General features: G+C 40.5%; 1 protein-coding gene across 1 annotated transcript in view; it reads right to left on the bottom strand.

Annotated features, from left to right (window-relative positions):
• galns (galactosamine (N-acetyl)-6-sulfatase) overlaps positions 1-21,052 on the bottom strand; it is a 38,087-nt gene that overhangs the window by 9,810 nt on the left and 7,225 nt on the right. The window contains exons 5-12 of the mRNA XM_053493326.1: positions 20,772-20,915; positions 19,606-19,672; positions 19,084-19,211; positions 16,633-16,772; positions 16,414-16,517; positions 9,101-9,237; positions 8,712-8,814; positions 423-544 (exon numbers count right to left, since the gene is read on the bottom strand). Of these exons, the coding sequence (XP_053349301.1) occupies positions 423-544; positions 8,712-8,814; positions 9,101-9,237; positions 16,414-16,517; positions 16,633-16,772; positions 19,084-19,211; positions 19,606-19,672; positions 20,772-20,915 (945 nt within the window). The remainder of the gene's footprint in view (positions 1-422; positions 545-8,711; positions 8,815-9,100; positions 9,238-16,413; positions 16,518-16,632; positions 16,773-19,083; positions 19,212-19,605; positions 19,673-20,771; positions 20,916-21,052) is intronic.

Raw genomic sequence — 21,052 nt, 5'->3', positions numbered from 1 at the left:
TACATTGTGTCATATTCGTGTTAAAAGCATATAGGACTAACTTTGTCGGACTTAAGAACAAATCCAACTTACGAACAAAACTCTGGGACTACCGGTATAGTATCTTTACTAAGCATGATAAACAGTACAAGTGGTGGTTTGTTCATGTGTGAATGTTCATGCATGTTATGTCATCTGCTAACCATGTAAGAGTACAGACACTGAGTGTATAGACACTGTAGTCTATCTTTTACTACGTATAGTTGTTAGTGTGCAGCAGCTGGTACAGCACCACTCTGTGTTCTTTTAACAAACCAGAGACAATATTAAAATCCCAACAAATAAAGGGTTATGCATTGTCTGACACCTATATAACCATCTGTGAGCAATGCCCACACATATTCACAGATACATGTACGTAGGCATTTACATTAAGGCCTTACTCGATTGGTTGTTTCTCGCCAGGGTCCCTTCCCAAATGGAAGATGAGTGGCTGCATGGTGTGCTCCTTTTGAATATGATCGGTGACCCCAGGAACCTCCTGACCAGGACAAAAGTTTATACCCTGTGAGAAAGAAAATGTGTTAGCATAGATTAACACCAGAATGGGAGATATTTCATCTGGTAAATGCAACGAGCAAATTAAAATAAAGTGTTCTTGCTTAAGTCAGGGGAAAACATTCCAGCAAATACATTCATGATCATAAGCATTTAGACAGCAACTAAATTTTTGTATTTTTGCCTCTGTATACAACCACAACATTGTATAGACTTATAGCTCTAATTTATGGGGTTTAACAAAAAATACTGCACCTTTCAGGAATTATTTATTTATAAATAATTCTTTATTTAATTTTAATTAATTTTATATATTTTTAAACAGAGTCCATCCATTTTCCCAGGCTCAAAAGGAATTGGCCAACTGACTGATTAGACAGTGGCCTGATTCTTTGTGACAAACTTAGGAGATAACTAGTCTATAGTCAATTTGCATTTGATATCTGTACATTGGAACTCTCAATATCTTGTTTAATAAAATGTCAATGCAAATCATTTTCATTATGCTGGAAAAACAAAACAGACGAATCAGAGAGACAGAAGAAACTTTAGGGAGTGGCCAAATCAACAATATTGTACATTCTAAAGAGAGAAGGAATGCATTAGCAAACTCAGCAACACATTTACATTTACGCATTTGGCAGACGCTCTTATCCAGAGCGACTTACATTTTCATCTCATTACACATCTGAGCAGTTGAGGGTTAAGGGCCTTGCTCAAGGGCCCAACAGTGGCAACTTGGTGGTTGTGGGGTTTGAACCTGGGATCTTGCGAACCGTAGTCCAATGCCTTATCCATTGAGCAACCACTGGCCCTAACACCAAAATGGTCTGGAAGAACACACAAGACAACAAAACTTTCCTTAGTGAAAAAGAAACCCTAAGTAAGGAACACTCTGGTGAGAGTAGGTGTATCATTGTCAGAGACTAAAATCAGATGTCGTCTTCATGAATGTGAATACAGAGGATTTAACCTCAAGATGCAATCCACTGATAGAACTTGAGAACAGAAAGGCCAGATTAGCCTTTGATAGAGTATATCGAAAAAATCTGGATTCAGATGAAACCAAGATGAACTTGTAACAGAATGATCCAAAGATCAGATCATCGGGCATAGGTGGCTAAGAGGATAAGGTGTTGGACTACTGATTGGAAGGTCCGAGGTTTAAACCCCAACACCACCAAGTTGCCATCGTTGCGCCCTTGAGTAAAGCACTTAACCCTCACCTGCACAGATGTATAATCAGATACTGGATAAGGGCGTCTGCCAACTGCCAAAAATGTAACTATGACATAATTAGTTATACATGTAGGTGGCAAACAGCAAAACTGTGAAAAGCAACCCAAGAGCTTCTTAAGGCAAAGGAATAAAATGTTCTTGAATTGATAGTGTGAAATTTAAAATGTGAAAATGAAGGGACTCATTCATTGAAAAAATGGCAGCAATTCCTAAATAGTTAAGCACTTTGAATTAAATCTCAAAGACTACACTTCAATCACATCTTGAATGCTTCATTTCTAAACTAATGCGGACACAGCTTTCCGACTAAAAGGTGGCATTTGACGAAGTTCTCCCAAAAATTTTGGGTGGTTTCATTAAAATATCCACTTAGAGGGGAAAAAATGGACTCTGTAGTTCCCATAGCTCGTAAAAAAACAAATTAGCTTTTACTCATCAAAAGCTCCACTATCCCTCAAGCTACAGTAAAGACATGCATCAGTATGCACAGTTTGATGAGATTGGTGAACTAGCACGAGGATGTGTTTCAGACTGAGATTACAAAGCACTTGCTGGAGAACGGTGTCTGAAATGTTATAAAAGTTAAGTAACAATGATCTTTATGGTATTTTTAAGAAATAAAATCAAATGATAAAAGTTTTAAAGAAAAAATGTCTAAGGATTTCTGAAAACCCAGCTCGTCTAAGACTCCTATTGCTCATAACGGACTAAAAAGCAACTACATGCCGACACAGTTTTATCTGTATAGCGCTTTTAACAATTGACATTGTCGCAAAGCAGCTTTACGCAATCAAAAGAATTATTTAAGTTTTTGAACCAACCCCATAAGTTTAAAACCCCATTACCTCCATTGGTAGTGCAGGGTCTCCACATGCACATTTGTTATGATTTGCATTTTTTAAATTACATCATACCCATGTATGATATTTAGATTCATTATATACCATCGTACCAATATATTAAAAGCATGAGGTGTATTGACTGAGTGAGGATGACCCTTCTGACATACTCTTCAGCAGGAATTCAATTAACAGATATGATGGATGGAGAGTTGTAGTGGAAACATCAATAACCCTCTGCTTACAAGTCGGGTTCATCAAAATCAACATACAGAGCTGCAGTATGGAAAATTGTGTGTGTTTTTGTTCCCTGTCCCTTATGGTAGACTGCCTGGAGCTATTGTGCTAGCTCCTCTGCAAAGACTCTGGCAAGACTGTAGGGCATCTGTGTGTGTGTGTGTGTGTGTGTGTGTGTGTGTGTTGGAGGTAAAAAGAGTGTTCTCAATAATTCGGTGCAGGGAGGGAGGGGGGTACTTGGGCAGAGGTTCGGCATTGAACTGGGTCTGTGACAAGCGTGCTCACACACACAGTTCATCAATCCAATACCCCCACACAGGTAGAATGTGCCAAGCTAACGTCAGCCAGTTTAATGCCATTGCAACCAACGACAGCTGGGAAACTTTTTTTTATTAAACCTTAAAGCGTGACTGCTTTTATAAGGGCCATCTTAAACACTACGAATTGCAGCAGGATGACAAAAGATGACAGGCGATGCAAATACGTAGATAGTAAACAGTATCTCAGGCTCACATTCAAAAAGGATTGAGCCTGTTTTCTACATCAATCCAGACTGCACTTATTGATGATATAAGCGGCTTATCATTATTATCATCTATTTAAAGTTAAAGATAAACAACATTTGGGGACTGGAAAAATAACTTCTGCAAAAAACATCATAATTTGTGAGGACAAAAAAATATATAAATAAAAATAATTTAATTTTAAAAATAATATGTGGAAAAAAAAAGATGAAACAAGATAAAAACTTGTGCGAACAAGATAGACAACTAGTGTGAACTTGCAAACAAACTAAAAACATAATAACTTTTGCAGAAATGATAAACAGATTGTGCTAACAGGATAAACAACTTATGGGAACAAAATTAAAAACTTGTTCAAGCAAGATAAATGTGTATGAAAAAGATTAATAACTTTCACAAACAAAACAACTCGTTTCCACACGATAAACAACTTTTGAGATCATGATAATAGCTTGTGCAAAAAGATAAACACCTGTGCAAACAAAATAAATAACCTGTGCTTAAAGTTGTTTGGGAGCAAGTTATTTTGTTTAAGCAAGTTATTTATTTTGTTTGCACAAGTTATCATCTTGTGCTCAAAGATTATTTATTTTGTGGGAACATGCCATTTTGTTTGTGTAAGATAATAACTTCTGCAAACAAGATAAACAACGAGTATGAACATGATGACAAAAGATAATGAAGTCATATCTTTTGGGACTTAAGGGCTCTGTAGTTTACCATTCAGCCCGTTAGAGTATTATAATTTTTTTTTTACTGAGATCATCTTGTACAGCGTGACAAGTAATAATCTTAACAGTGTTAGTTTACACTTTACTAGCTCATGGGGTGCGTGAAACTTCAAAACACACCCTATAATTTTGTGAAAAACCTGACCAATCGCTTCTATATGTGTTTTGGGAATGTCCTGATCGTGTTTTTTACTAGATTTCACATCAAGGATGTGGGTATTTGTTCTCATTTAGGTATAAGTGCATTAATAAGATCAGGCAAGAAGTCACCTTGGCACAAAATCAGCATTTTTGCCCAAAGGTACCAAGTGGGCTTCTCTGCAGGACACTCAAGTTCTTTCACTCCACCCTTGGCAAATCATGTCTTCATGGAGCCTGCTTTGCACACAGGGGTATTGTAATGCTGGGACAGGTCTAGGCCTCTTATTTCTAATATGTGAACTGTGTGATTCACAAATATTCCATATTGCAATGGCTAATAAAATACTGTACAATGACAAACATGTACTGTAATGGTGTAGAGTAAAAATAGGTGATAATATTTTAACTGAATAATAGAGAAGGTGATAATACAAAAAATACAATGAAATTTTATTATTTTATATGATGGTACAAATTATTTTGCCTGAAGCCAACACAAGTAAAAAAAAAAAAAGCCATTGGCTAGAGAGCAATACGTCTTATATCTTATAGTCCTTATACCATACACATGACCCAGCAATCTCCTTACCCAGCCTCTGGCCTCATGCCAGTGGATCCACAATAAACCATTTTCATATTTCATTTTTCACCCCCATGATTTCTGACAGGAAGGAGCATCGGATGCAAAGCACTTACTCTGTGAAATTTCTCATTTCGCACTTCAGTGACCCGCATGGGCCTTCGAGAGGAATACACCCGCATGAATGATACTATTAAGCCATCATTTCAACCCCATTTAAGTGCGAAGAAACGAGCACGGGAAACCTGGTTGTTTTAAAGTGTGCTTACACTCACGTAGTCCAAAATCATCCAAATCAATTTCAGCAGCGCAGTTCTTGGAATTACTGTGGCGTCGGGCGAGACAGCGGTACAGGGGTCAAAGAGCAAGACTGGATTCTGCACCCATATTTTAAGCCCCCAACCCCTGAAACGCCACTGAACCCCCACTGAATAAAAAAACTACCAGATTAACTACAAGGACTGCTTTCCAAGCAGTGCTGGGCACTTTTGATTATTATTATAAAACTAGCTTAAATGTTTATACAAAGGGGCCCCAAAAATGTATACACACACTTCAACAGTTAGGCTTTCTTAAAAACTTTCCTCATACTGAATTACGGCAATTGTAGTATTATGTTTCATCTCAAGATATCAGTTGTCGCTCCATTGTTGATTTATCATGTGAGTTTTTGTGCATATATTTTTCATGTTAAAGGGTGTATACATTTTTGGGCCATTCTGTGTATAGGCATATACAGTTTAAATTAAGACATCTATGAATTTAAAAGTTTACATCAATCAGCTAGAACATTATGTCCACCCACAGGGGACAGGAACAATACTGATCACCAAGGTATCAGAACACCCAGTGCGCCACAGCCTTCTGATCCTGGGGCCGAGCAGGCAAAGAGCCCAATCTGGTCGAGCACCTAAAGGATGCACCGCACAAACATGTCCAATCCACAGAGACCCCACCCCGCTGCCAATGCCCGGGCCAATGCAAAACCACATTACATTCCCAGAGGCTCTGTGAAGCCACATCCCAAGGGGCCAGAGTTGCCCTGTTGGGAGAAGGGGAACCCAGTCTGTTAATGTTTTTAATGTTATGGTTGATCAATGTAGACTTAAGGAAGGAAACATGGGTAGTCCTCGACTTACAAACATTTGAGTTATGAATTTCTGTAGGTACGAATAAACCACGGTTCTACGAACATTTATAGATGAGAACAAATCACGAAAGTAGCTTATGTGTATTGTACAAAAAATAGACACTGTAGTGCACCAGTTACCAATATTTACAATTGTATACAATATTTTCAGTGTGTAAGTGAATGCATAAAATGTCCAAAGTCCGGTATATTGTGTTTGTGTGTGTGTGTGTGTGTGTGTGCGTGCGTGTGGGGATACAGGAGAAATGAGTCGGCCTCATCGGGTTCAATGAATCAGTCTGGAAACATGATGATAGAAAATGACTGTCCTGTAAAGCTGTCCTGATGGTGAAAAATCCTAATCTCGGAAAATCCTCAACAAAACAGAGTTCACAGACCAATACATTAGAAAACAGCTTGAGACAAAAAGGTGTCCAGAATTCCCCTCACGATTTAAAGGCGCAGAGACAACACTGTTACACCTAACTAATGTTTGCAAGATTTATTTACTTAGGCGCGGTTACGTTTTTTGGCCACATGATGGCAGTGTGGGGAAAGTGGACAGAGATTTAATCAAGTGGATTGGTATGCTTTAAATTGTATATTCGTGTCAAAGGCGTAAGACTCACTTTTTCAGACCTAAGAACAAATCCAACTTACGAATGCAGTCCAAAAACAGAACTCGTTTGTAAGTCAGGGACTACCTGTACAAGCCTTCTTAACCTCATATATGCCCTCTACAGCCTACTTCACTCTACCGAGTTGAATAATGTATACGTATTTATGGTCAGGTTTTAATATTTAAAAAATATGTCTGTATGTTAATTAATCTAAAGCTGATACTTTAATTAAATTTGACTAAGTTAATGGTAAGAAAATTAGCTTTGTTTATTTCTGATGTGGTGTGCAGCCATGATAATTTGACATGAGCCTGTAAACAGGAAGGAACTCGGATTTGAGAAGAATACGCGAGTTAAATTCTCGCTAGGGGTTGCACTTTATGCCACAAAAGACAAAGTGCCCATTTACTGTGTTGGAGAAAAAAAAGCGTTTATTAAGTTATTAAGCAACATCTTACATAATCCAGCATCAACAATGTTTTTATTGTCCTTCTTTTAAATAGCCCTTATTTAAAAGAACTGTTATTTGCGCTATCTGCAGTAGGTAGCGCTGTTACAATTTTTGCACATCTACTTTGTCAACAAGTCCATCCTAATAAATAACGCAAAAACTTTCAAAGAGCCTGCATAATTTTTCATCTGCATTATTTACCAAAAAAAAAAAAAAAACATCAACAAAATCGTAATCATGAATCGTTCATGAGGCTAAAAAATGATATGTATTTTTTATTTTTTGCAATATCGCCTAGCCCTATCTCCAAGTGTCCCTTGGCTGTTCGAACAATCGATAAGACAGCTCACAGGCAATCAGCCGCCATTATTTGTGAAGTTCCACTCCAGTTCACATGAGCTGATAAAGAAGGTGCCTATTGATTCAGTGGCCCTCCAGGAGAGGGTAATTTAAGCAGCCGATGGGGCATAAAACAAACTCAGGGAAGAAAAGACTATAGCGAGAGCTGGTTCTGGGGGTCTACATATTGAGCACCATTCAAAGAATAAGAGAAAGAGCATGTGTTTTTATTTCTCTGTCTCTCTCCCGGTCTCTTCCCCGCTCTCTCTTTTTTTTTTATCACTACATCAAGCTTAGCAGTATGAAGGATGATCCTGGGGCAACAAATGATTCGTGCTTACTGAAGTGTGACGACCATATTAAATGTGCAGTTTGTTATTTTCAAAACAGTTTCTAAACCTATAATAGCAATATTACGTCAAAGATGCTTTTAACATAATGACATGCACATGTCGCTGCGAGGTGGGGCCCCTCCATAGATCAGACTTGTTTATCCAGGACATTTCGCAGATGCTCGGTTGGATTAAGATCTGGGGAATTCAAGAGCCAAGTCAACACCTCTAACACTTTGTCATGATCATCAACCCATTCCTGAACATTTTCTGCAGTGTAGCATGGCATGTTATTTTGCTGAAAGAGGTCACTGCTGTTAGGAAATACTTTTGTTATGGAGGGTTGTGCTTGGGCCGCCAACAATGTTGAGGTAAATGGTACAGGTCAAAGTAACATACACATGACATAAAGGAAACTTGATTCATTAGACCAGGCCACCTTCTTCCATTATTCCATGGTCCAGTTCTGATGCTCATGTGCCCAATGTAGACGTTTTTGGCATTGGACAGGCAGAATGGGCACACAGCCCTATGTACAACTGTGTTCAGAAACCTTTCTACAATAGCCAGTATTAACTGTGCTACAACAGCTATTCTGTGGGATCGGACCATCATGGACCAACCTTTCCTTTTACACAGTGAGCTTTGGGTACCAGGGACCATGTCGCCAGTTCACTGGTAGTCCTTCTTTGGAGCACTTTTAGTAGGATCTAACAACTGCATACCAAAAACACCTCACAAGACCTGCCGTTTTGGTCCTTGTCAGGGGTACTCAGATCCTTAGTTCACTGGTCGTCCTTCTTTGGACCACTTTTAAAAGGATCTAACATCTGCATACCAGAAACACCTCACAAGACCTGCCGTTTTGGTCCTTGTCAGATGCCCTCAGATCCTTACGCTTGCCCATTTTTCCTGATTCTAACACAGCACAACACACTGTATATATAATTTTTAAGTGTAGGTCACAAGACGGGAGGAAAAATAGAAAAATAAAAAGTTAATTAGTTCTAACCTGCTTTAACTCCTCCAACGAGTTGGTCCACGTCCAATAATGCGCCTTGTACAGTCCGATCCGCACTGCCATCATCTCATTGCCACGATAATAGAAAACAGGCCTGTTGAGTGTGAAATAGGATTGGTAAATTCTGGACAGCAGTGATAAGTTGCCCCTTGCTACGGCACTGCCAAATAACATTGCCCCTCAGCCTTATCCTAGCAGAACACCTTCTCCAGTGGTGGTCTCTCCCTCTCCCTCTCCATCTCCCTCTTTTTCTGCCTCTGTCACTTCCTTTGCCTGTCTGTCTACCCTTTTCTTCCCCAGGGGCTACAGTTGTTCAAAATCTGTGGTATATCAGTTCACGCTGATCAACACTCTGTGGGTGCGTGTTTGTGTGTTCACACCTTTCTGTTACTGAATTGTTAAAGAGGGTGGAACTGAGATCCAGGCCATCGATGATCCGGTCATCGGGGGCATTAAGGCCAGCTAGAGCGAGGCTGGTAGTGAAAAGATCCATCACGGTGCCCAACTGATAGCTCACCTAAAGAGAAAAGAGAACACATAGTAGAGAAAGATTAAGAGATAGAAAGAGGGAGACACACAATAGGTCTGGCTGTCTATCTTTTTAGGATGGTAGGACAGTAGACACAAAAACTTTACCCACCCCTCCTAAAATCACAGGTTTTCATGAAAATAATGAAGTGTTAATGCCGCAGCTGGTCATACTCCTATTACAGGTTTTACATTTTTACCATAATGCATTCCATACCTTCAACACCTTTTATTTCACGCCTCCTTCAAATTAATATCAAGGTAAGAGTGCAGGGTCAGCCATGATATACAGTGGTGTGAAAAACTATTTGCCCCCTTCCTGATTTCTTATTCTTTTGCATGTTTGTCACACTTAAATGTTTCTGCTCATCAAAAACCGTTAACTATTAGTCAAAGATAACATAATTGAACACAAAATGCAGTTTTTAAATGAAGATTATGTTATTAAGTGAGAAAAAAAACTCCAAATCTACATGGCCCTGTGTGAAAAAGTAATTGCCCCCCCTTGTTAAAAAATAACTTAACTGTGGTTTATCACAGTTAAAAGTTCAATTTCTGTAGTCACTCCCAGGCCTGATTACTGCCACACCTGTTTCAATCAAAAAATCACTTAAATAGGAGCTACCTGACACAGAGAAGTAGACCAAAAGGACCTCAAAAGCTAGACATTATGCCAAGATCCAAAGAAATTCAGAAAAAAATGAGAACAAAAGTAATTGAGATCTATCAGGCTGGTAAAGGTTATAAAGCCATTTCCAAAGCCTTGGGACTCCAGCGAACCACAGTGAGAGCCATTATCCACAAACGGCAAAAACATGAAACAGTGGTGAACCTTCCCAGGAGTGGCCGGCCGACCAAAAGTACCCCAAGAGCGCAGAGACAACTCATCCGAGAGGCCACAAAAGACCCCAGGACAACATCTAAAGAACTGCAGGCCTCACTTGCCTCAATTAAGGTCAGTGTTCACGACTCCACCAAAAGAAAGAGACTGGGCAAAAACGGTCTGCATGGCAGATTTCCAAGGCGCAAACCACTTAAGCAAAAAGAACATTAAGGCTCGTCTCAATTTTGCTAAAAAACATCTCAATGATTGCCAAGACCTTTGGGAAAATACCCTGTGGACCGACGAGACAAAAGTTGAACTTTTTGGAAGGTGCGTGTCCCGTTACATCTGGCGTAAAAGTAACACAGCATTTCAGAAAAAGAACACCATACCAACAGTAAAATATGGGGGTGGTAGTGTGATGGTCTGGGGTTGTTTTGCTGCTTCAGGACCTGGAAGGCTTGCTGTGATAGATGGAACCATGAATTCTACTGTCTACCAAAAAATCCTGAAGGAGAATGTCCGGCCATCTGTTCGTCAATTCAAGCTGAAGCGATCTTGGGTGCTCCAGCAGGACAATGACCCAAAACACACCAGCAAATCCACCTCTGAATGGCTGAAGAAAAACAAAATGAAGACTTTGGAGTGGCCCAGTCAAAGTCCTGACCTGAATCCTATTGAGATGTTGTGGCATGACCTTAAAAAGGCGGTTCATGCTAGAAAACTCTTAAATAAAGCTGAATTACAACAATTCTGCAAAGATGAGTGGGCCAAAATTCCTCCAGGGCGCTGTAAAAGACTCGTTGCAAGTTATCGCAAACACTTGATTGCAGTTATTGCTGCTAAGGGTGGCCCAATCAGTTATTAGGTTCAGGGGGCAATTACTTTTTCACACAGGGCCATGTAAGTTTGGATTTTTTTTCTCCCTAAATAATAAAAACCATCATTTAAAAACTGCATTTTGTGTTTACTTGTGTTATCTTTGACTAATGGTTAAATGTGTTTGATGATCAGAAACATTTAAGTGTGACAAACATGCAAAAGAATAAGAAATCAGGAAGGGGGCAAATAGTTTTTCACACCACTGTAGCACCCTTAGAGCAGACAGGGTCAAGGACCTTGGCTCAAGGGCTCAATCATGGCAAATTGGTGGTGCTTCTCAGTAACCCAGAGCCTTAACCATTTGAGCCCCTACTGCCCACATCGCAAAAGAATGGAATTGTTTTTTTTTACTGCAACCTTTAACGGTTAGATAAATAGATAGGGAAAATAGATAGGGAAAATTGTAAAATATTGTAATTGATTTTACTTTATGAGGGTCGCCAAAGTGGACCAAGTGATTCGCAAAACAATTTGGTTTTACCCTGGATAGCCTTCCCGACGCAATCCTCCCAACCCTCCAGACTTGGGACCGGCACTGTATCCAAATAAAAAAATAAAAAATAAATTCGAATTGACCAACTAATGATCGATTAAATTATATAATCAATTCAGTTGCTCGGCTATATGTAGAATCACCTAAAAAATCCAACATCCAGCTGAGTTTTCATTCATGCCTACACAGCTGGTAATGCAATCACACTCTCCCCTACCGTCTTTAAACCTGAAATGATTGACCTGAAATCCTGAATGACACTTGTTTTCCTGGTTTAGTTATTGAATAAGCAATATCACAAGTCTACGCAACAGCGATGCCTATGACAATGTAGTCACAATTTAAAATATAGAAATATCAACTCTCTTTTGGATTTTACTCTAAGCATCGAGTGCATGTTGCATTTCAGCTGTGCAAATGTTAATTCTTTTTCCCTCTTTTTTTAAAACTATCATGGCCTTTAGAAAGCCTGATCAGAGTAAAGGATGAGAAACGAGTCTGGTGATTCCTGATCATGCAAGCTACAATACACCACCGCATGCTCTCACACATATTTACACCCTCTCCATGAAACCCAACAGGAAAGCATAAAAGGATTCTGTCCATGGGGCCCTGATGATGCGCTTCTCCAGTCCTCTCTAATCTCAGGCTCAGCGTTATTATACATCACACAAACTGCTCTATAAATGAGGACTGAAGAGGCCGGGTGTAAGGGAATGAGGGAGGGAGAAAGAGAAAGAGAGGAAAAGGGGAGACAGGAGACGTTGGAGCTGCAGTTTTATCTCCCTTCGCCAGTCGCGGCACAAAATAAAGCTTTATTTTATTTATAAACTTTGAACTATTTTCCGATAAAATGCCATTTTTTCGCTGTCATCCTTGATCTTCTATTCCATTCTCTCCTGAGCGGCCCTTTGAGGGAGACGGCACGCTCACAATCAGATAGTGCTATCAACCTGGAGCAGCTGGCTGTGTGGCGAGCGCGCGCACTCACTCACACACACTATACACACACTCTTTCACATACGCACACATAACCCGCCTCAGCCTCTGTGAATTCTCTATTCTCTCCATCCGCCTGGCACATTCCATTATATATATATATATATATATATATATATATATATATATATATATACACATACATACACACACACACACACACACACATACACATGCAGGGAAAGGAGAAATCAAAGAAGACAATTAATAAAGTTGACTACCTACTACCACCAGCAAATCTTATCCAACTCAACAGGCAAAGAAATACATTGATGAAAAAAAAAAAAACATAAAAAAAACAAAGGGGGGGGGGGAGAAGAGGACATTTCTTTAAATTGTTCCTTTTCCCCCTCTTTTATCGCTTTATTCTTGACTGTGTATGCATATGCCTTGGCTAAATCCTGGTGGAAGTTATCTAAGGAGACAGACCTGCTATCCCTGTCTAATTCACTCCAGCTCTGAGGCTCAGCTGATAAAGCGAGCCTAAGCGATGGGGCTGGCAGCTATGGGGCTGACTGCGGCTCAGCTCTCCTCCTCCTCCTCCTCGCATCCTCCCTGTCCATATGTGGGAATGCTGAGCTGGCTGGCGTTCCTCTGCCAACCCGTTCCATCACATCCTGAGCCAACTCGGTCTTCAGTTGGCATCCAGACGGCAAGCCTGCTACGTCTGGAATTCAGTGAGCATTCTGGATCGAGCACGATGCTAAAAAAAATGCATTGGATATGCATCCATAGTGGGTAGATTATAACCTGCTTAAAAAGCGACTGAAGAAAGGGGCCGGTCAGGAGTATTTATATTGAGATCACGTTACGTTTAATGCACTCAAATGCACACAGCCGTAGACATTAACTCCATGTAATTACATAATATTAAAGCAGAGAGCAATTTCTATCTAAAAAGAATATTATGAGTTATGTTTCTAAAGATTCATGATATATAATCATGAATCAATCGGGTCTATGGTCTTTTTTTTTTTTTTAATAAATGGGTGAACAAAAATATAAACGCAACACTTTTGTTTTTGCTCCCATTTTTTATGAGATAAACTCAAAGATCTGAAACATTTTCTACATACACAAAATAACCATATCTTTCAAATATTGTTCAAAAATCTGTCGAAATCTGTGGTAGTGAGCACTTCTCCTTTGCCGAGATAATCCATCCCACCTCACAGGTGTGCCATATCAAGATGCTGATTAGACAGCATGATTATTGCACAGGTGTGCCTTAGACTGGCCACCTGTAAAAGGCCATTTTGAAAGGTTCAGTTGAATCACACAGCACAATGCCACAGATGTCGCAAGTTTTGAGGGAGCGTGCAATTGGCATGCTGACAGCAGGAATGTCCACCAGAGCTGTTGCTCGTGAATTGAATGTTCATTTCTCTACCATAATCCGTCTCCAAAGGTGTTTCAGAGGATTTGGCAGTACATCCAACCAGCCTCACAACCGCAGACGACGTGTAACCACACCAGCCCAGGTCCTTCACATTCAGCATGTTCACCTCCATGATCGTCTGAGACCAGCCACTCGGACAGCTGCTGAAACAATCGGAGTGCATAACCAAAGAATTTCTGCACAAACTGTCAGGAACAGTCTCAGGGAAGCTCATCTGCATGCTCGTCGTCCTCATTGGGGTCTCGACTTGACTCCAGTTCTTCATCGTAACGGATTTTGACAGATTTGTGAACAATATTTGAGAGATATGGTTATTTTGTTTATTTGTTTATATTTTTGTTCAGTATAGTTGCAAGCAACGATGACTGGGCCCAAGCACCCTGCACCATCACCCCTCTGGGTGTATTAGAAAAATAATATAAAATAAAAAAAAATTCAGAATAGGAGAAATTTTATGTCAAGATCCTCAAAAAGCCCCAGATGCTGGAAGGAAAAAAAGCATCACACCGTGTCAGGGGTAGCTCAGTGGTTAAGGCATTGGACTACGGTTCGGAAGATCCCAGGTTCAAACCCCACAACCACCAAGTTGCCACTATTGGGCCCTTGAGCAAGGCCCTTAACCCTCAACTGCTCAGATGTATAATGAGATAAAAAATGTAAGTCGCTCTGGATAAGGGCGTCTGCCAAATGCTTAGATGTAGATGTAGGACATGCAGTGCGAATGTTGTTCAGCTCTAAATATATACGTGCAAGTGTGTATGAGCCATGCAGCGAAATGTCGTGTGATGGCCCCGTGCTTAGGCATCCTAATGGCAGCAGATTCCAACCAGTCAGCTGATTTGAGCAACTTTTTAAACATGGTAAAACCCCAAAAAGCCCCCCAATTTTTCTTTTTAACTTTATCCCCCTTCAATCTTCATTGCGTCTAGACGACGTCAAAGAAACACCATAATCACCCCACCAGCTATGTTCAGTTCTACAGTATTACCTACTAATATTTTACAGTTTTTACAAAACGACATATCCGACTATGACACATTTCACCTTCTGCCTATTATATAATGCACAGCTTTAAGGCACGAGGTCCAGAAACAGCCCTGGTATCAGTGTATCCCATATGAGGAAGCAGAGCCAGAATCTGAAAGCTGGGTCAGGTTTACTCTGCAGCTGGCGGGCAAATTTTAACAGTGTGGAACACCTGCTTGCCCTGGCACTGCCCTCCACTCCACCACTCCTCCCCTCCACCACTCTATCATTCCCTGAACACCTGGCATCCACAGGAACAAAACTTCCCTCTGCTGCCAACTTCTAGCCTTCCACATGCGACCAGACAGACAGACACACACATACACACACGCGACCCACTCACCCCTCCTCCTCTTCCCCTGCCTGTCCTTTATCCTGCACGCCTGGCATATTCAGATATAGAAGCCCTCATTACAGCTCAATCCAACCTCGGCAAACACACAAACAGATTAGCCGCTTAAGACGTTCCCAATCCCTCTCTGCGCTATCAGAGTCCTGCACACCCGTCAGATACGAGCCGGGGGCAGAGCTTAACGCAGCTCGCAGACACCATTCCAGATCCTCCAAAAAAAAAATCCCCACCCCGCGCCTCAGTGCTGTCTCGCAGCCGCACATAATACAATTAAAAGTCATTTGCAGAACGTGCAGCTTTAGCGGATCAGTAAAGGAAGGCTTCCTCTCAGCCAGAGGAGAGAGAGAGAGAACGAGATAGAGAAACAGAGAGCGAGCGAGAGAGAAAGAGGGCACACAGACAGACTAAGTTATGCTGTAAAACAAAAAAAGAAGCTGCCTTTTTTGTATCTTTGTCAAAAAGGCAGGAGATTCCGGTGCGTTCCTTTGAGAAGAGGGATTGAATTACAATACCTGATGAGGCCATTAACACTGATTCAACAGTCAAAACAATCGAGAAGGATTGCTTAGAGGATTAAAACCAAAAGCATTCACTAACTGCTGAATAAATAAACAGATTTGTGACACATTTCTTTTCCTCTGGTTAGCGCGGCAACATCGTGCTGTAGTGACTAAATTATTATCCTTATTATACATGTTAACTGTCACAATTTTATGTTACAATTCCCAGTCTTGATTAATGTTTTAAGTTTGGAAAGACATTGCTTTTCTTTCAAATTTAGCGTAAGCCTGAGAAAATGATATCGAATTAGTACTGTCTAATAATAAAACGTGGCGGCACGGTGGTTAGCACTGTCGCTTTGCACCTCCAGGGCACGGGTTTGATTCCCGACTCGGGTCTATGTGCATGGAGTTTGCATGTTCTCTGCATGCTTGGTGGGTTTCCTTCAAGTACTCCGGTTTCCTCCCACTGTCCAAAAGTCATGCAGGGTAGGCTAATTGGCGTTTCCAAATTGCCCGCAGTGTGTGAATGGCAACCCGACCCCTCAAGTAACTACCATAGAAACAACCGATATACCACCAGGTTGGGGATCATCAGTCACCTGATGTGCTGGATGGCATGTGGATGGACCAAAATACCAAAAAATATATAAATAAATTAATACATAATAAAGCATGCTGTAATTCGCACCGTGCCTGCTGGGATGCGTCCGGGCCACCAAGCTATAGCGGGCTCCCTCATCCCTCCCTCAAAAGTCGTCTCCTTTCCACACAGGAACGGGCCGTTACTACCACCTGAAAACACCATTAGAAAACAAGCACGAGCATACTGATAAGCCCTGGGGAGAGCCACATTAGGAGACACAGAAAGCAACACAGAGGAACTGTGTCAAGTTTTCTAGCTTCTCACTTTGCCATGGTCCAGACGTCAGTGCAGCACCGTTATCGGAAGTGAAGAAGACAAAAGTGTTTCTTTCGATGCCAAGTTTTACTAGCTGAGTCAGAATCTTTCCCACACTGTAGTCCAGCTCCATCACAGCATCACCATAGCTACAAAAACACAGCATCAGACATTTCAGGTCTCGCAAATAGACCAAAATGGGAATGCTTAAAAAAATTAATAAATCTACATTTACTATAGCATCAACAGCACATTACAGCAGTCTCTTTAAATAAAATATACATAAAGGACAACAAAAATACAAATTCACAAATATAAAAACAAAAATCATTTATTAGTAAATATAATCATAATGGATGAATTAGGACCAAATCACTGGGACTAATCTCAATAGAGAAACTGAGACAAAAGCACTGGAAGTAATCACAATAAAGAAGTTGGGACTAAAGCACTAGGACTAACCCCAATAGTAGCTGAGACTAAAGCACTGGAACTAATCCCAATAGAGGAGTTGGGAGAAAGAACTGGGTCTAATTACATTGGAAGAGCTGGGCCGAAAGCACTGGAACTAATCCCAATGGAGGACTTGGGACAAAAGCACTGGGACTAATCTCAAAGGAGGACCTGGGACAAAAGCACTGGGAATAGGGATGAAAGCACTGGGAATAATCCCAACGGAGAAGTTGGGACAAAAGCACTGGGAATAATCACAATGGAGGAGTTGGGACGAAAGCACTGGGACTAATACCAACGGAGAAGTTGGGACGGAAGCACTGGGACTAATCACAAAAGGGGTATTGGAACTAATCCCAGGGGAGGAATTGGGTTGAAAGCACTAGAACTAATCATAATGCGAGAGTTGAGACTAAAGCACTGGGACTAAATATAATAGAGAAAAAGGGACTGAAGCAGGTTCTCTCTGCCCTCATTTAATATTCTGAGACCCTGCCTGCTAAGGAAGATCTAAGATCTCATAAGGAACACTAAATTATTACTGCCAACCACAGTAAAGTATGCCTTTTTTTCTCACTCTCACCACCGCACTGAAAATCAACATTACATTTAAGCAATTTTAAATATTTCCCAATATTTATCTACTTCTCTTCTGCATTTCTTCGATTCCTCTCAAACATTTAGAACATCACAAGATATAAATCACCTATATGATTACAGAAATAGTTTTGGCTCCTTGCATTGATGTCAGAAAGTGTTGCTCTTACAAACATATGCACTACAGTCACCTTTGGATTGAAAATCATTTTATGTGAATTTTTAAATCTTTAATTAGTTTTTAAAATCTAAAAAAAAAAAAAAAAACTGTTGTGGAGGCTGGAGGACAAAAACCTGTAAACTGGACCATCCTAGAACTTGCAATCCAATGTATCGGCCAGCATATCGAAGGTGCCAAATGGGTTGATTTACTTTAATGTTCAGATACAGATTATGCAACAGGTTACATGGCACCTTGGATAACACATCCTCCTTGTTTTGCTACAGAAAGGAAAACTAGCTGGTTTACTTGAACACCCCGGGTTGACCAAGCTGACCAGGTTGCTCTTAGCTCAAACACCGTCTAGCAAATCAGCTGTCTATCAAACTGTCAATTTCAATCAGCTTGTCTTACTTATAATGCTATAGAGTGCCACAAAGAATTACACTGCAGGGCTAAAAAAAAATATATAAAAAGTGCCATCTGGATTTAAAAGACCCCATGACTGAATAATTACAGCAGTGATTAATATGTTTCAGCTGGCACCAATTCTTTTAACACTAACTAATGTAAGTGAGTAGCTTCTCATTTTTTAAACAACCACGTCAAATAATGTACAGAATTCAACCAAACACTTAGTTAAGTTGCTAGGGAGCATAAATAATGGACTTTGGAACAATAGAAAAAGTCTGATGGTCTGATGAGTAAGAAGGAAATTGCAAAGAGTGGAGTGATGCACCCATCATGCTCAGTACAATCCTCTGGACGCAGTGTTATAATCAGCTGTTGCTTCTGTTAGTCTGGTCTAAACTCAGCAAACTTGTGTGACAATTAAAAAAAGTCAGCTGATGATCTGAATGTCAGGTTATCACATCTATCTATTTTCTCTTCCCTGATAGGACAGGACATATTCCAGGACGCAGGACTGTGAAAGAGGAGACAATCAGAAGGAGGGAATCAGAAATCATGCAGTTGTTGAAACACTGCCATGGAAAATGTGCCCCGTAATCAATGGTCTAGCAAAATATTAGATATTTTATATTAGATAATATTAAATTTTGGCCAGGCTGTGTAGTTTTTAATACAAAAACACAGTTTTATATACAAAATTCCATACACTATGTTTTAGGTATATATGCTACATATGCTGTGTTTTAAAATATTTTCATCTTTGTTTAATAACAGTTTACTAGACACAGTATAAGTGTACATAGTATCAGACTTATAACGGAGTACGATCTGGATCTTACCTTCCTCGCTGACTTCGACCCAGGAATTCCTTGGAAGCATAAACTGGCCCGTGTGTAGCGTCTGGGGCCCAGTAGAGAAAAAATGGCTGATGGGCTGTGTTTTGGTGTGAGATGAAGTCCAATGCTTCCTGTAAAATCAGACGTAAGAGAATCAGCACAGTAGAGAAACAGCAGTAGTAATGTCTCGTCCTTGGGGTGGCTGGGTCGATTGGCTGGAGCCTGGGACACTGGGCAGGGGTGCCAATCCTGGGCAGGGTGCACTCACACACTACAAGCAATTTAGAATTACTAATTCGCCTAATCTGCATGTCTTTGGACTGTGAAACGAAACTAGACAACCCTGATGAAACCCACCAAGCAAAGAGAGAAGATGCACACAAACCAGAGGCCGAAAAGCATTCGCTGTATGGATCCAGATTTTCAGGCCACATTGTGATGACAAACCCATAGCTAAAAACTACTTCTGCCACCCAGGGGGACTTTTAGGATAGAGATTTACATGATTTTAATTTTAAAACTCACCTTTAATAATCGCTGTGTGAAGTCTGACTCCCCAGTCTTCCTGTCAATTTTAAATTCCTCATAATACCTGCAAAACACAACGACCTTTAAATGTTTTCACATGACCTGAATGACCTTCATATAGTAACTGCAACCTACAAGGGGCCTGTTGTAGCGAAAGTGTGTAGTGTGTGTACTGTAGCAGAAGCAGACTTTACCAGAGATGCATAAAAGACTTCAGTGACCAGGATAATCCTTGGTTTATTTATTCTGAACTCAGCTTAATCAGCAATTAAAGGCTATTTGTATGAGTTATATGTATGCTGTTTGTTCAGTCTGGACAATAATGCATTAATGCACTTTTAAAGTGTTTTTTTTTTTGGGGGAAAAAAGCCTGTTTGCAATGCCTTCTCAGGTTTTGCTCATAAAGTCAACAATTACGTTGACTTGATACCTCAGGCTTCCAAATAGTCATCTAACAGACTTCAGCTGTGCTAATAAACTACTATAATAGTCCTTAAGTTGGGACTGAGAAAAGGGGAAGTCAACAAGGTTGTGCTGGAACACAGCCTAGCTTAGTTCTACACTTCGTTCTCATGAGCGAGCATTCTACTTTCGAGTAAATTTCACACTACACTGAGGTTTTGTTCTGAACAGCAGCTTGCTGAAGAGTGTTTTTCCAAAGAGTGATTAAGAACCGAATTTAGCGAGGCACACAGCGAGTCTCTGAAGAGCCCGGGCTGTGTTATGTGTGTGAGCAAAGGATGCGTGTTACTGCCTCGCCAGTTCTCATGCTCTGGCTGTTCCAGGTGTCCTAACACACTGTCAAAGCAACCTGCCGTCTCCTGGGTGTGTGTGTGTGTATGTTCGTGTGTTTGTGTGTATTCGTCTGGCCAAGCTCGGATACGCTACGCTCATTAAACCCACTGCTAAGCAAAAAAGCAGCACACTTGCTAGAAGCAATGACCCTGAATGCACATATGGCTGGTTTGGGAGAACAAACAGACAGATAATGGGGGATCCGAACACAGCTGGCAGAAACACAAGCCAAGAAAATAAACGATGAATTTATCCAGGGTGGAAGCCAAAAAATTTAGGAATAATCGAAGGTTATCGTCTCTAAGTAGACATTTTCAGACAGGAGTGCAAGTCTGTGCGAGTGTGAAGTGTGCGAGTTACATACATACCTTCCAATCATTTCGGAGCCGTTATAAACCGGGATGTTGGGACGGACACTTTGGTTATTGGGTCCAAAATGGCAGTGTGGAGAACCGAAGAACTGGTCAAAACCGTGCTCTAGGGGCAGGTGCTGCTTTTGGTGTCCAAGATGCCTGTGTCAAATATAGATTGAAAGTTTACATCAGAAAATTTTTTATTTCGAAAATATTGGCACTTTTTTTTTTCTTGTTCTGAACAAAGCTCCTTGTGTAAAATAAGCTCCAATATATAAATAGAAATTTTAAAATTA

The sequence above is a fragment of the Clarias gariepinus genome, chromosome 3 (assembly GCF_024256425.1).
Source record: "Clarias gariepinus isolate MV-2021 ecotype Netherlands chromosome 3, CGAR_prim_01v2, whole genome shotgun sequence".
Classification (NCBI taxonomy): domain Eukaryota; kingdom Metazoa; phylum Chordata; class Actinopteri; order Siluriformes; family Clariidae; genus Clarias; species Clarias gariepinus.
Note: the sequence above shows the minus strand (reverse complement) of the source record. Positions and strands in the feature narration are given on the sequence as shown.